The 16273-nt window shown below is 33.5% G+C and overlaps 2 protein-coding genes across 3 annotated transcripts; one reads left to right on the top strand and one right to left on the bottom strand.

Moving 5' to 3' along the window:
* The first annotated feature begins 1999 nt into the window (after positions 1–1999).
* Positions 2000–4858, top strand: LOC105634281 (uncharacterized). The gene is made up of 3 exons (XM_012217119.4): positions 2000–2769; positions 3147–3273; positions 4203–4858. Exons 1-3 carry the CDS (start codon positions 2090–2092, stop codon positions 4722–4724), a joined length of 1329 nt encoding a protein of 442 aa, XP_012072509.2. The 5' UTR covers positions 2000–2089; the 3' UTR covers positions 4725–4858.
* Positions 4859–8903: 4045 nt separating this feature from the next.
* On the bottom strand, positions 8904–15997 carry LOC105634265 (DEAD box RNA helicase family protein). Of its 2 annotated transcripts, XM_020678609.3 has the most exons (10): positions 15833–15997; positions 15530–15637; positions 14763–15090; positions 14119–14271; positions 13302–13370; positions 12493–12762; positions 11642–11992; positions 11190–11467; positions 10276–10665; positions 8904–9712 (listed from the first exon to the last, which is right to left on the bottom strand). In XM_020678609.3, the coding sequence occupies exons 3-10, from the start codon at positions 15060–15062 to the stop codon at positions 9226–9228; spliced, it is 2298 nt and encodes a 765-aa protein (XP_020534268.1). In that variant the 5' UTR covers positions 15063–15090; positions 15530–15637; positions 15833–15997; the 3' UTR covers positions 8904–9225. The 2 variants fall into 2 exon arrangements, with proteins under 2 accessions (XP_020534268.1, XP_012072496.1); XM_012217106.4 differs by lacking the exon at positions 15530–15637.
* Between the last annotated feature and the right edge of the window lie 276 nt (positions 15998–16273).

The following is a 16273-nucleotide window of genomic DNA, read 5'->3' as shown; positions in this document are numbered from 1 at the left end:
TAGTGAAAATTTTTTTTAATTAAATTTAATTTATTAGTATAAAAAATAATTTGACAATCACATATATACCCTCATTGTCCATTACAATAAAGGTTAAGTAATAAACGTAGGAAATGAGAGAATCCGATACGAATTCTTTCTGATGAATTTTATTTAATTAAAAGAAATAGCTATACAAGTTGTATATAGTTTATAATGTTCTTCCGACCTATTTTGCCTCTGATCGATCAACAAGAATAAAGATGGTTAATTTTCTCATTTATCATTATCATAATAATTACTCAAGATTTAAAATAATTTAAACTAGAAAATTTTTTTAATTAAATTTAGTTTATTAGTATAAAAAAATAATTTGACAATTTCATATATATCCCCATTGTCTATTACAATAAAGGTCAAGTAATAAACGTGGAAAATGAGAGAATCCGATACGAATCCTCTCTGATGAATTTTATTTAATTAAAAGAAATAGCTATGCAAGTTGTATATAGTCTACAATATTCGTTCGATCTATTTTGCCTCCAATGAATAAAAAAAAATAAAGATCGGATAATTTTTCCATTTATCATTATGATAATAATGTTAATTACTCAATATTTAAAATAATTTAAACTTGATAAAGTGGTAATTAACATATGATAATAACCCAGAAATGTAACCGTTTGTTTTTAACATTTATAAAACAAATTGGCTCTATTTAATTAGAAATTAATGTGTGAGAGCAATTGAATTAGAAGCCAACTAGGTAGCATTAATGATTCAGTTACAAAAGAAAGAATTTGCCAAATGGCTTAGCCATTTCTTCAGACAAAAACTCTTCCAAATGGTTTTTCAACCTCCTTAAGAAAAAGGACAAAGAATTTGGTTTCAATTTCCAAAAATCAACAACCAAATGTCTCCGATTTCTCTTAGGAAAAACAAATAAATGAACAAAATTTGATTCCTAAATTAAACTTATGATGTAAAAATTATAAGTAAATATTTAAAAATAAATAATAAAAAAGATTATTCCCGATAAGATTCGAATATTCCGAAAATTAATTTTCAAGTTAAAATATTTTTTACTTCTATGTAATTCGATATTTAACTATATACATACTTAGAAATTATTTATAAATAGTCTAAATTATAGAGATTTAGGCTTATAAGCTTCATAAAATTTGGTCATATGAAGATGAAATACACTTTGAAAGAAATTTTCTTGGAGTAATTTCAGTTATTTTTTGTTCTAACAATTAATAATTTTACAAAATGAACTCAATATCCAAAATTTGACCAAATCTTCCACTCTATTCCTTTGACTCTCCTCAATAAGTAATAAAATAGCAATTAAAGCAAGAGTTAATAACACAAATTAAAATTTTTGCCCCAAGATTTGTTCTAAGCCAATGAGTTTGGCAAGTACAAACATACTTACCATTAGAAACACAAGCATTATTACTATACCATTTGAGCAAAACCATAATATATTAGCTGCCCCACCAAGAATATATTATATAATATATATGTATTTTCATCATGTGATAAAAAAAATATATGCAATTGTTTGTTATTTTTTATTTAGAAAATAAATTATCAAAATTTGAGCTCCTGATTTTCTCATATTACTATTAGATTGTTAAGCTAACTATTATAAAATATATCAGTTAGAAAGGTAACGAAAGAGCTCTACATGTGGGACAAATGTCCTAGAAATACCCTAAATTTTCCCTAAAATACAAGTCCTTATAACGACCTAATGATTATAAAGTCCCTTTCTTTTCTTTTTTTTTTTAAGCCCTAAGTATGACAATACAAAAAAATAGAAGCTCAATCGTTTCTAACAACAAGCAATATTAACCCTTGCATTATAATTTCATCAAGGGCTAAAAATTTGCCAAATGTGCATTCTATTGCCAATTTTAATTTTACCCTTGTAAGAGATTAACCTTTTATTATTTATGTCTAAACACATTAAACCATCCTTCCTTTCTTGATAGCTCTCACTCCCTCCCTCACTCACTCACTCAATCTTTCTCTCTCTTTCCTCTCCCCCCTCTCTTTGTGTATCTTTCTCTCTTTTTTTTCCTCTCTCTCTCTCTCCATTTGCATGGAGCTTGAAAGAAAATTGAGAGAGGAATTCCCTTACCTTTCAAGCCTTCTTTCTGACTATCCATTAAAACAAGAAGTGATAGCAAATGGATTTCCTAATGAGAAGGGAATGTTTCAAAATCTTGATTATCCTATTGATGGAGACGGGTCAATTTTCAATAATTCAACCAATCTTGATAATTTTATAGCCCTTGAAGGGTCTTCAAAGAATCCATTTTTGGGGATTTCATCAAGCACAAATTTCGATATCGATATCGATCCTCTTATCAAGACTTCTCTTCTTCAAAATGGTATTGATCCTCTTATCGAGACTTCTCTTCTTGAAAATGGTAGCGATCATAGTTTATTCTCTACTACTACTACTAATACTAACGATCTTAATAAAGCTTTTGTATTTGCAACCGATTATAATGGCGGAGATTATAATAACAGGCTCTTGCATGGCTTCCAATTACCAAAAATTGAAGCTAATCATCAAAATCATATATATTATCAGAATATGAGTCCTAACGTGGTTTTAGATCAAGATCAAGTCTCATGCGTAACAGCAGATAACCGTGGGCACAATAAGAAATTTGATCATAGAAACGATAAAAAGCTTCATCAAATCAAGAAAGTTGGCAAACCTCAAAAGAAATCCCATATAATCAAAGGTCAATGGACTCCTCAAGAAGACAGGTACCTATAATCTATGTATATATCTCTGCATTTATCAGAACCCCCATTTTTCTCGCTCTCTTGTCTTTTTTTCTTTTTTTTTTTTTTAAAAAAAAAAAGACTGGGCTTTGACTGAGATTCTAGCTAAAATCCATGGATTGTAAAGACAAATTTGGCTCTGTTTTTCTCTTTCATTTGGCAATTCAAGAAATGTTATATGAATTTTTTTTTTCCCATTTATAAATTCCTTTTGATGATGATTAGGGTTACCCCTAATATTAAGGTTTGGCATATATATATGTAGTATTTTTCGATTTATAGATAATAAAAAATGAACTGAATTGATGCTGATAAAAAAATGAAATGAATCGATTGTGTTCGACTCTTTCTATCTGCAGATTGTTAGTGCAATTGGTGAAACAATTTGGGATTAAGAAATGGTCTCATATCGCTAAGCTGCTGGACGGAAGAGTAGGAAAACAGTGTAGAGAGAGATGGCACAACCATTTGAGGCCAGATATCAAGGTATTTTTCTCATCTTCTTCTCATGTTTCTTTCTTTTCTTTTCTTTTTAATAATAAAAATAAAGTATTGCCAATTCTAGTCATACATTAGAGCAACCAAACAAGATTTTTTGGTTTAAACCATGATATTTGTGTAAATTCACTAGAAAAAAAAAGGGTAAGATAATAACTTATGACGGTTCTTCTTAGTTGGCAATTAATTATTGGTTACCTTATTGGTTGACCGGTACACCGGTGGACAAGTATTATATAAATCATAATATATTTCAATATAAAAATATAAATGAAATTCAAATATATGAATATATACTTAGTTTATTTTAGGTTAAATCATCATTCATTTACTGAAAATAAAACAGCGTATTAACACGTGACCATAAATAAATGGAGATTATGACATTGGCCTTATATGAATATTTGCCTTGTTAATTATTTGTCTTTACGAAATTGACAACAGATTGACATGCACAGTAACAGAGTGGACTGAGATTATTTAAAACAGATTCTGTTAGAAGAATAAATTATAAAATGATAAATTGCCCTTAGAAAACCTTTTATTTTCCTTTACATGCAAGTCTATTTCTAGTTAATTTGACCATTACCACATGATTATAAGACTATCACACTTTCTTTCACACATATGCATAATAGCAAGATAAAATGCTTTCACACATATGCATAATAGCAAGGTTAGTAAACTAAAATCCCTACACCCCCTTCCCCTTTATAACTGTCATATCCTTTCAAAATCAAAGAATGATAATTACCTTAATTAATTATATGATTAATTTCTATTTATGCCATTGTAATTAGATCATAAAATGTGCATAAGTACACACCCACGGCTCGAACTTTTTTCTTTCTTTTTCTGCTACAATTAATAACCATATAGCTAGATTGAAGATATTTGGTAATGTGATAAATGTACAGAAAGATGCTTGGAGTGAAGAAGAAGATGGAATTCTAATTGAAGCTCATAAGCAAATTGGGAACAGATGGGCAGAAATAGCCAAGAGATTACCTGGAAGAACAGAAAATACTATAAAGAACCATTGGAACGCAACGAAGAGAAGGCAACTCTCAATTAGGCGAAAAGGGAAGGAATCGAATTCGAGAGGCACATTATTGCAGAGCTACATTAAGACTTTAACTACTCAGAAACAAGACCAGAAAAATCACTACAATGAGAGCTCAGTTTCCTCCCCATTCGTCGCAGATCAACTGAATGCCCCGACAGATTACGATGACTATATCAGCGAAGCATTAAACGTTTCTCTGGAGGCAAATAACTTGTTTGATGATAATAGTTATGGGTTTGGGGTTGAAGAGAGCCAAATGGAGTATGAGATGGCGATGGAATTGGACAGTTTGATTAAGGGTTCTACTACTAGTGATCAAGCCATGAAGGAGATGGATTTGGTAGAGTTTATCACACAAGGAACCCAGAATTAATTTGGTGGCGCTTGCTTGCTTGTTTGCTTGCATGGATTGCATGAAATCTATGAGTGACATTTTTAAGAATATTTTATCTTTTATGTTTTTATTTTCTGCTTTAATTATATAAAGAATGTTTTTCTTGGACATAATTTGTTCTCTTTAAAGCGTTTTAAGTATTTTAGTTATATGTGTGGAGCATGTTTAAAGCCTAGAATGCTTATCTATAGGCTTAAATTTTTCTCCTTAAGACGAGTCTGTCAACACTTAATTGAAGCAAGTTTCAAATAGCTAGCTAGCTAGGTGCTTTTGTTATGGGTAGAAATAGAACTAAAATTAAATTGTAAGATCTCTTTTTTTTTTTCGGTTTAAACGGTGTACTTAATATGACTTTGGATACGAGACTAATCTCATTTCAAGATTCGTGACTATCCTCTTCATAAGTACTTTTTTCAAGGATTAGAAATCATAAACAATTTTTTTCTTCCTATTCTCAACTATTTCTTTATTTTCTTTTAGCTCACACACATAATGTCCATGCTCATAAAACTCTTTCAACGGTAATTTCTTTTATTATTTTTTTTTTAGAAAATAAGTTGTTTTTCCTCAGTCATTTATTGTTTTATGTTATTCAATGTAGATCGTCAAGATATAAAATTGATATATATATATATATATATATGATGCTGCAAAAGCATACTAAGAGTAAAATCAATTGCTTCTTTAAACATAAATTATGCTGGTAGACTATAGAACCTTTAGAGTATATGATAGGCTGCAAATAAGACCAATCAAAATCGAATGTTGACATGTTGGAACCTCTAATCTATTCAAATTGGCAAAATAAGGGTTTTTTTTTCTTTTTATAATTAAATTGGCCATGAAATTGGACAAAGAAAAATCCTATTGTTGCTCAAAATAGTAAAATACTAAAATTCAGCTCATCCATGGAACGAGTTTAAGCTTTGCAGATTTTTTTGTAAATCAATCTAAATTTTTCATGAAAAGGTGGGTTTGCTTATGTTGTGGGTATGGATATTGTATTTACAATAGCAAAGTTATTGATCATGACATATCAGCCACCAACCACAACCTGCAAGAACATTTCCAATGCAAATGTGGATTGCTTTTATTTTATTGCTACATTAGAAAAACGGAAATATCTTTTGAAAATTGTTCTCTCATCTCCAAGTTAATGTGAATTGTGGTTGATGTATCATATGGAATAGAAGGTATGAATAGTAACATGATTGAATGTCTATCTATAGACGTTGAATTTTAAAAATCTATCTTTCTAAGAGCATCTCCAAAGCTGATGTGATTGCTCTTATTTATTGTCACATCAAGAAAATAAAAAGATTTTTTAAAGAATACTCTCTAATGCTAATATCTATTTGGTATATTTGGTATGTTAAGCTGAGTTGTCAAAAAAATACATAGACCTTATCTAACATACCTTCTATTTCTAAAGAGTTTATTGCTCTATAGTGATTAGTATATATTAAATTGTGGACCAAACAAAAGAAAAGAAGAAAGAGGATTGAAGAAGATTTGAAAATAATGCATTGAAGAGAGATTTTTAAAATCCAACGTCTATAAATACACGTTCAGCCAAATCACTATTCACACATTCTATTCTATATGAACATCAACCACAATTTACATTAGCATTGGGATGTCTTAATGCACTACTTTCAGATTCTCTTGCATCATCTTTCTTGCTTTTCTTTTTTGGGTCCACAATTTAATATATAACTAATTACCGTAGAGCAATAAATGTCACATTGTCTAAGAGACCCTCTAAAAATAGAAGGTGCGCTAGAAAATGTCATTTATTCTTTTGACACTTGAGCTTAACATATCAAATAGACATTAGCATTGGACTGTATTTTTTAAAAAAATCTTTTTATTTTTCTGATGTGGCAATTAAATAAGAACAATCCATATTAACATCGTAAATGTTCTAATATCTATTTGATGTGTTAAGTTGAGGTGTCAAAAAAATAAATAGCCCCTTCTATTTCTAGAGGGTCTCTTAGTCAATATGGATATTTATTGCTTTACATATTCGTTGCATATCAAATTGTGGACCTAGAAAAGAAAAGGAAAAATAAGATGACGGAAGAAGATTCAAAACTAGTGTATTGGAGAAAGGTTTTTAAAACTTATTATCTATAAATAAACCTTTAAATCACATCACTATTCACACAATTTGGTACATGACACATCAGTCACAATCTATATTAGCATTGGAGATGCTCTTAGGATCTTACTATTACGAAAAGCCATCTCTCCTTAATTTTGTTATTATTTCAGTTTTGAAAGTTTTTTTTTTTTTTTAAGTGACAAAACTATTTCTTTTTTTGGGGGTTAATTACTGCAAAGTCCCTAACAATTAAACTAGGAGCGTGGATGTCAATTTTACCAGGTACCCAGTCCGACTCAATCTGATTTTAACGGATTTTGGTAGTGAATAAATATATTTAAGATGTGTTCATGTAATAAAAATAATATAGATTTGGATTCAAAGATCGGGTACTCATTACCCATATCAAATAAATTTCTTTTGTTCCTTCTTAATTATCTCTCTGTTAAAGAAATAAATTCACACATATAAAATTATTATCTCAGCTTTTGGATTTTGAAATTAAAGATTTCATTCAAGGGAGCAAAGTAAAAGCCGTTCTTGGACAAATTATTTAGATTTGGATTCAGAGTTATTGTTTCGAGTTAGTTTGTAGAGGGAGAATTTGAAAGCTGTAAAGGTGACGTTTTCGAGGAAGATATGAAACCCAAAGGAAGAAGAGAGCAAATTAGTAGGTGAAAAGAAAAAAGATTCCTACTCCTACCACCGACTGACTGACGACAAAGAAAATTCAAAGATGAAATTAACATTTCAAGTCTCACTCTGCTCGTTTTTCCTATTTCAGGAAAACATTTCAAGTCCACTGATGCGGCACTTAGACATAATAAATGCACTTAAAATTTGAAGTTATTTTACAACATTAATTTAAATATCATTTCAAATGAGTAAATCGTTAAAAATACTTTAAATTTTGCGTCTTCTAACAATTAAACTTTAAATCTAACTTAATCCCTGGCGATTTTTATCATAATTGTATCGTATTCGAAATTGTTCAAAATTTTTGAATAAAATATAATACATGTAGGTCTCACAACTCATATTTGAGCTAACTTAAACTAAGAAATAAATTGGCTAAACTATATAATACCCCAAACTTTGATTATTATAAACAACCTAACCTCAAAATGACTCTAATCCTTTAGATACCATAATTTTAACTTTTTGTCATAATTGCATCTTGGATTAATTTAGGATCCCATTTGATTACAATTTTACCCTAAATTCAAATTTTTTAATAGAACAAATTATTAGAGAAAGAAGTAACCAAGAAGAAATGAGTTCGTAATAAAGAAAATTATGGCAAACATGTGATCATAGTTAAACGCTAAATTCAAATTTTCATTTCATTTTGATGTACAAATTATAAATTACTTGAGAAAACATAGTGTATCACAAAAATAATCTTAAACCTCCAAACACCATGACCACAATCTACGGCAACTTTATTAAATGAAAATAGAAATTGTGAGTTACACGTTTACACATTAGGTCAATTTAATTCGAAAAGTTGGTTAAGTAGTGAAATGGTATATTTCTTCAACCTCTTTTATAAAATCATTGCGGAGTGTTTTACTTTATTCTGAACTCATTTCCTATTAATCGCTTCTTTTTTGATAATCTAGAATTTCTATATAAAAATAAGATAAATTTTGAATTTTGAATGAAATTTTATTAAATATGACCCTTAGTTTGAATTCGGGTGCATTTGTCACAACAATTAAAATTAGGGTATTTAAGGATTAGAGTTGCTTTGTATATAATTGTTACAACAGCCAAAATTTGGTATATTATATAATTTAGACAATTCATTTTTTGGGTCAACTCAAATAGGCATTATGGGATCTATATTTATTATATTTTATTCACTAATTTTGAACAATTTCAAATTATTATGACAAATAGTTACAAGTGGATCCTGAAGAGTTAAGTAGGATTGAAAGTGCTATTGTTTCAAAACGCAAAATTTAGATTAATTAGAAATTATTATAACAGTAGCAAACTTAAGCTCAATAAAACCAAAAGATTTAAGCTAAATAAAATAACCGAGGAAATTTTTCACCAAATTAACTGTTTAAACTATATATTGTTCATTACACAGTTCCATCTTACATTTCACCCTCCCGTGATAAATACACTTAAAACGGCATTTTCCTTCTTTTTTACTTTTCTAACAAAGACCACAAAACAGAATTAGCGACTTCACTTTCTAAACCCTCTCCTTCAAACCAAAAGGAGTTTTTCACCAAAAATCAACTAATCACCATAATTCCCCTTTGCTACACCTATTTTAAGCTACAAATAAAAGGTTAAAAAGATAACCCCCCCAAAAATACAACCAAAAGAGAGAGGGGCAGGTAGGATGGGCCAAGGAAATCAATGGCCATCTGCTCTTTGAGACATGCCTTCATTGTCAGCCGGAATCATGCCTTCCTCTTCGTCTTCCCCAAAATGAGAATAGGATCCACCATTATATCCTGTATTCTCTTGCCCAGTTGCAGGTGATCTTCCTTGTTCTGTCAGTGTCGATCCCTGACCCCTTCCCATTATTGCCTGGTGAAAACTGCCCGCTGGAGACTGTTCACGAGTTGATGCCTTGTGAAAACTGTTGCCACCGCCAAGAGGGGATCTTGACCTCTCCCGCTGGTTTTGAGGCGGTGACGATGCCCGGTTTCTTTCCATCATTGCCTGGTGAAAACTGCGCACTGGGGACCGTTTAGCCCCATTATATCTATCAGGGCTGCGACTGCGGCTGCGATCACGATTCAAACTTTTATTACAGTTGCCCCAACCTGCCTCCCTATCAGGGCTGCGACTGCGACTACGGCCTTTATCATAGCCATTGCTGTACCCTCGATCATACCTGTCCATATGCAGCAGTATATTTAACTTTCAAAACAGCAAAAATAGAGAAATAACCGGATTGGTACCATATTTTCTCCTTCAGAAGGAAATTCCAAATTCAAACCTCTTCCGCCCAAAAAAAAAATATTAAAATAAAAAGAAAATAGCTGAAAATCATTATCTATTTTAAAAAATTCAACTTCAACAAGAAAAGGCAAGGAAAATAAGTTTGATGATAAGAATGAAAAAGAAAAATTAAAAAAAAAAAAAAAAAAAATTGGACCAAGAAAAAGGTAACAGTTGGTATACTGCAAAATATCAATTCAATCACAATTATAGTTAACTAAAGAATAAGGTGGACTCCACCTACGTCACCCCCCACATCCTCCTGTGCCCATCCAAATAATAAAAACACAAGAAGAAGAGACGGTCGAAGGGGAGACCAGAAAAGAGAAAATAAGGATGAGCCAAGCTACCGTTTAACTAAATATTAACTCACTCGGTCACCAAGCTAGTCCAAGAAAAAGAAAATTCAAAGTTAAAATCGGGAAAAAAAAAAAAAAAAAAACAGTGCACATGTACCTGTCTCGTGTCTCATGGTCATATCCACGGCCTCCACCTTTTTCTGGCCTTCCAGAAGAGGAATTAGACATCCCCCAACTACCTCTTCCCCCATCCCTTCCACCATAACCAAAATCGCCACGCCCACCGCGGCCACCATCACGCCCACCAGGACCAGAGGCCCAACGCCTAGGCCTGCCCATCCCACCACCACGAGAAGCCATATCACGAATTTCTGGAGGCACCCGTTGGCTTGCCCCTTCCAAGACTTTAATGAGATCTGAAGCATACTTAGCATCCTGGTCACCAAAGAATGTATAAGCCACTCCAGTAGCACCTGCCCGACCAGTCCTCCCAATCCTATGAACATAATCCTCCACTCCAGTAGGAAAATCATAGTTGATAACAACCCTGTAACAGATTAGACACCAATTATTTCCACATTCTCCACAACAAAAATAACAAGACAGAAAATCAACGAATGGACATGGAAACAATGCAGCCTTAAGTTATCACAAGAGAAGGGAAGAACAAATAATAAGAGAGGATAACAAATCTAAGAGAGCTTACAATAGCTCCCCCTATTCTCACTTCTTACAGGATAGTAATGCAAATGAAGATGCATTTTCTCATTGATGTTCCCTTCCATTTCCCTGGTAGAAAAGGTTAGCCAAACAATTTTCATATGGTAATTTTATGGAATCTTTGCTCCATTGTACCATATCAAGAAAAATTTCAATTAAAAACTGTCATGATTGTTCATCTACAGACGGAGAGTGATAAAAAGTCCTAAAATGGAGAAAAACAGTACTATACAATCTGCAAGTATACAATAAAAGCACAGGATCCGCAATATCAAAATTCAAGTGATTAATTAATAACAATGCCAACTCTCTAGCACAAATACAGAAAATTAACATATCAAGGTGACCAACCTTATATCTTTAATGTCCAGTCCTCGAGCAGCGACATCAGTAGCAACAAGCACTGGAGACCTCCCCGTACGGAACTGATTAAGGACATAATCCCTCTCACCCTGAGACTTGTCTCCATGAATAGCAGCAGCTCCAAATTGGCGTGTAAGATTACGTGCAAGTTGATCACACATCTTTTTCGTTGAACAAAAAATAATAATCTTTGACCCAGGTTCTTGAGACCGTAATATCTGCTCCAACCTTCTGTGTTTCTCCATAGGTGCCAATAGTTCAATATACTGCAAGAAAACAAAATTTATGAAGCACTCAATCAATATGACATTTAAACATTATCATGTTACCCCAGAAGGAAATAGGGAAATCGGGATAGACAAGACAGAAAAATATTTCAAACCTATAGCAGAAATATTACTTTTGCTCTGAACTGTATCAAGAATGGCAATAGTTCATACCTGTGTGATTGACTTGTTTGCCACAAGTTCATCAACATTGCCAATATTAACTTGAACAGGATTGACAAGTAGATCTGCTGCAATTTTCCGAACTTCCTTTGGCCAAGTTGCTGTGTACATGAGGGTTTGGCGACGAGCAGGCACCTCCTTTACTATCTTTCGTATTTGGGGCTCAAAACCCATGTCCAACATGCGATCAGCCTCATCTAGTACAAGGTAAGAAACTTGGCTGAGGCTAACTCGCCTCATTTCAAGAATATCATTCAAACGGCCAGGAGTGGCAACCACAATATCTGCTCCTCTGTCCAATTCTTTCAACTGGGGACCTTTTGGTGCTCCTCCATACAAGCACTTCAACACAACATATCATTACCAAACTTCAATAAAATATTTAAAAAGATATTCGTTACCATTGATAATGGTAGGAAATATCTAAACTATAAAATCAATGTTTCATCAATTACAAAATAACTAAAAGAAATTAAAAGATGCATGGATGCTCTGAATTCCAATATAATTAATTTTCCTCAACACTAGTGGAAACTGCTTCAGTTGAATCCTTTTTTCTTATGTTACTATAATGCTAAGATGCAGAAATAAGAAGACAGTATTACTTAAATATCAGGCTGTAATGCCTTATCCAAATTGCACTATAAGATAAAAAGACACACTCAAAAGAACTGTGTACATGAAACATTTCTTCATTTCAAGTCATATTTTTATGTCAGTATGCATTCATGCAACATCAGCAGGCAGAAGATGAGAATATGATGTAAATGTTTGCCAAATAAAAGTGTCGCAAAATAACTTTATATACAAATATATAAAATTTGAGCCTTTGGGTAGCATACCGTGCAAGAAATTCTGGATGACTTCGCAAACTTCACAGCTTCATCCTGTATCTGTGTTGCCAACTCTCTTGTTGGTGACAATACCAATACAGTAGGACCCAGTTGAGGGTCATTTCGACAGCGCTTCAGATGAATAAATCCAGGAATTAGGTAACCTAAGGTCTTGCCTGAGCCAGTCTTTGCAATGGCTACAATATCTCTGTTCTGCAGAGCAACTGGCCATGATTGTGCCTGAATTGGAGTTGGGGCAGAAAACCCCGCGCTGTGTACCTGGAAAAAGCAAAAATCCAGCAACTCCCATGAGCCAAGGTACTGGCTTCAAGATTTTTGGTTGATATTTCTTTTGAGCTTATACAGGAGTGGCTAATGGCAGAAGAAGCATCATCCCCCATATGCAGTCGGCAAATGCTTGCTGATGCAAGCTAGAGCAGGAGGAGGCCTCTTCTTCCGTTTGGACCGAGTGGCAGACAAATTATCACCAACGGCAGTCCCAGCCACGAACTCAGGTGATTCAGAAAGCCCTTCCCAAAAATGGTTGATCGTAAAAGGGCGCTCCAAATTACATGCAAGGCCCCACAGAGAGGGCACCACAGCGTACGACATTGGCTCCTCCCAGGAGCAAATATCGCACCTGCGACAAAAGTACAGATGGCAAAAGTATTAACGAATCTGAAAATCAACATTAGACCTCCAGCAATCACAGAACTTTGAACAACAAAACTAAGTTGATAGGTTTCTAACTTACAAGAACAATGGCTCAACAGAATTGCATGCAGAAATGAACAATAAAGAAAAGCAGAAATCAATACCTCTCTCAAAATCTCAGAAGGAAAGCCAGTAGCCTCAAACGACATAAGAGGTGGGGGAACTTCATCTCCCTACCATCAGGATTTAAAAAAATCAGCAACCACATAACAGTTAAACATATCCACCAGAAACCTAACAAGAATGAAGACAGATTGCAAATGCAATAAACAAGAATATTCACCAGCCAGTCAACCAACTACTACGGTAATTCACAAAAGAAGTTACACCCAATCCAATGATAGCTGCCCTAAGCATTATAATTTGGACGCCCAATAAGACAGAATAAGTTAGAAATACTGGAAGTAAGAAAGAGAGTTTGGGGGAGGGGGGAGAGAGAGAAAAAAGAGTAGAAAATTTCAGCTAATAAAGGGGCCATTGTATTAACTCTGTTTCATAAACCATTATTGGAATTACATATACATTCTACATCATAGAACATCACAGCAATGGCATAATGTCCCAAACAAACAAGCAAAGCACAGCAGTCATATTTTATACGCTTGGATTATCGGAATTTTATTAGAAGAATACTGCCAGAAGAGTAAGTTGTTACTAAAAGTGCAGTTTCCATATTCAAACTAACTACTAGGCTCCACCTTCATTTTGGAATAGTGAAGAATTTTAGCTAATATGCCTGATGTTTGTGTCATTGAATTTCTTTCTTTTGTGTTTGGATTGCACACCCTTGTTTTTATTTAAGTGAATTCTTTACTTGAGAAATAAAAGCTGCCCATTATTCATGTCTCATAGAAAATCAAGTAAAACTGCTATATGTTTGAAATACACCCAATAAAAAAATCAAAAAGCATATGAACTCACAGTAACTGTAATTTCATGGCGTCGACGATAAGCCTCTGCAGAAAGACCACTTCCTCCAGTTGATGATCCATGTGTTCTAGCATACAATCCACCAGGCCCATTAGCTGTGTCACTTGGAACAGTTTGAGATTGTCCAGGTCCAACTCTTGCAGTCTGGGCAAAATTAAGAGTATGACATCAGTTCATGTAGAGCACAGACAAAGTACAACTTAATCTCCAGTTTAGAACTTACTACCTTTTTCTTGGCCTGAACGCACATATGCTTGAACATATTATCAATGAAAATAAATGCATAAATGCTTGAAGTGTCACATGGATTAATATTACATATCCTTTTTGCATACCATTCAGATTCTATTTTTTAGATTCAGATATGAAGAATCGGTGAAAAAGTAAGAAAATTGACCACAACCCAAGGTAGCAAAAGACATGGTGCTCACAAAGAAAGCTAAAGGCAACATATGGTTTGGTGTTCAAATTTTCATATGCAAACCTATACTTCTTTCGATTTCCTATAGACAAGAAATTATGAAGGCAGTAGCCAGCTTAGAACCAGAGCTATCACAAAAAGATCTGATCATATCGCAATACTACTCAAAAGGTCAAGTAACAGGTGGAAAGACAAAATGAAAAAGAATAAATACCTGACTACTCTTTGCTCCAGCATCAGGTTTTGATCCACCATTATTGCCTCTGCCGTACTTATCATCTTCTTTAATGGGGCTATAGCCTCGATGAGAAGATTGTTGAACTTGAACTGAAGAACTTATAGGCATTGAAGACTTCAATGGATGAGCAGGGGCAGTAGGCCTCTCATACTGAGTGACATTAGTTTCTGGATTCCAAAAATAAAGATACCCAGTTTTACCATCAACTAAGCCTCTCCATGGTTTGGGGAGAGTAGGGTCCTCTGGTGCATATCTTGGACCAGCAGTAGCAGCCATCTTAACACAGGAACCCACCAACAAAAGCCTACAATAAGAAAATTATTAGACATAAACGACTGAGTTAGTCTATAATAATTTGAAGGAAAAAGAAAAGCAGCAACTGAACTAGGCAATCAATATAAAAGAAATTCCAACATAAAGCCAACCAGGTAACATTAAAAAAAGAACACACAAGCATTGACTTCAAGAAACATAACTAATGGATTTGAGTGAAATTTGAAATTTCAAAATAACAAAAAAGGAAAACTAGAGATTCAAACATCTAAAAACAACTACATTCAAAGTTAATTTTGTAGAAAACCAAGAGCAGCATGAGAAAAACAAAACATGAAAAAATATCAATTAGCATCAAAACAAAGCACAGGATAAACAAAAGCAAATCATATAACAAAACCTAACATCAATAACAAGAAAAACCTAAACGAAGCTATCCATGGCTTCAAACAAGGATAAAACTATATTACCTTATAACAGATTCAACTCTTTCCAAGTAAAATCCAAATTGACACAACAAGGCAGAAATCGCACACGAAATTCGTATAAACCTTCAAATTTGTGGTTTCCTCCTAGATCTTAAGAAGACAAAAGGCAAACATTCAAAAGAATTTTCATAAAAATTTTCCTACGGTTTTATCAGCAACCAAACAGACCATAGAAACCCTAGATTCCACCCAGTTGGATCATCAACGAGCGCTCGAATACAAAAATAGATTCAGATCTACAAAAATATCAGCTGAAATTTTCTTTTCTTTCTCTTTGGATCGTACCTGACGGTATCGTATCGAGAGTTGTGGAGAACAATAAACGAATCAAGAAATGCGCCGGCCCTTTAAAAACGTGATGGACCCTCTCTCTCGTTGATCCTCTATCCCTTGCAAATGGTAAAGTAAGATAACGGAGGATAGAGAACGCAAGAGAGAAAGTGGAAGAAAACTGAATTGCGTTAACGATAGATATTTATAGTTGAATGGGGGCTGGGCTGGTGGGCGTGCCAAACTACCCCGAACCGACTCATTTCCGTTCGATTCTGTCAGATGTTAAAGGAGGGCTCGGTTTGAACCGAATTTGTTGTTCGAATCAGTGCCTATTTCGATTCGGTTTGTTGCAAGAAAAGTTCGGTTTATATTTTATCGTTTTAATTTGGATCGAATCCACCGTTTTCTTAAACCCTCGCCTCTTAGATGGTTGGGCTTTGCTTTTTTGGTTTA

The sequence above is a fragment of the Jatropha curcas genome, chromosome 11, assembly GCF_041381405.1.
Source record: "Jatropha curcas cultivar XTBG-Jc1 chromosome 11, XTBG_Jcur_1.0, whole genome shotgun sequence".
NCBI lineage: Eukaryota > Viridiplantae > Streptophyta > Magnoliopsida > Malpighiales > Euphorbiaceae > Jatropha > Jatropha curcas.
This window is presented reverse-complemented; position numbering and strand designations above follow the sequence as displayed.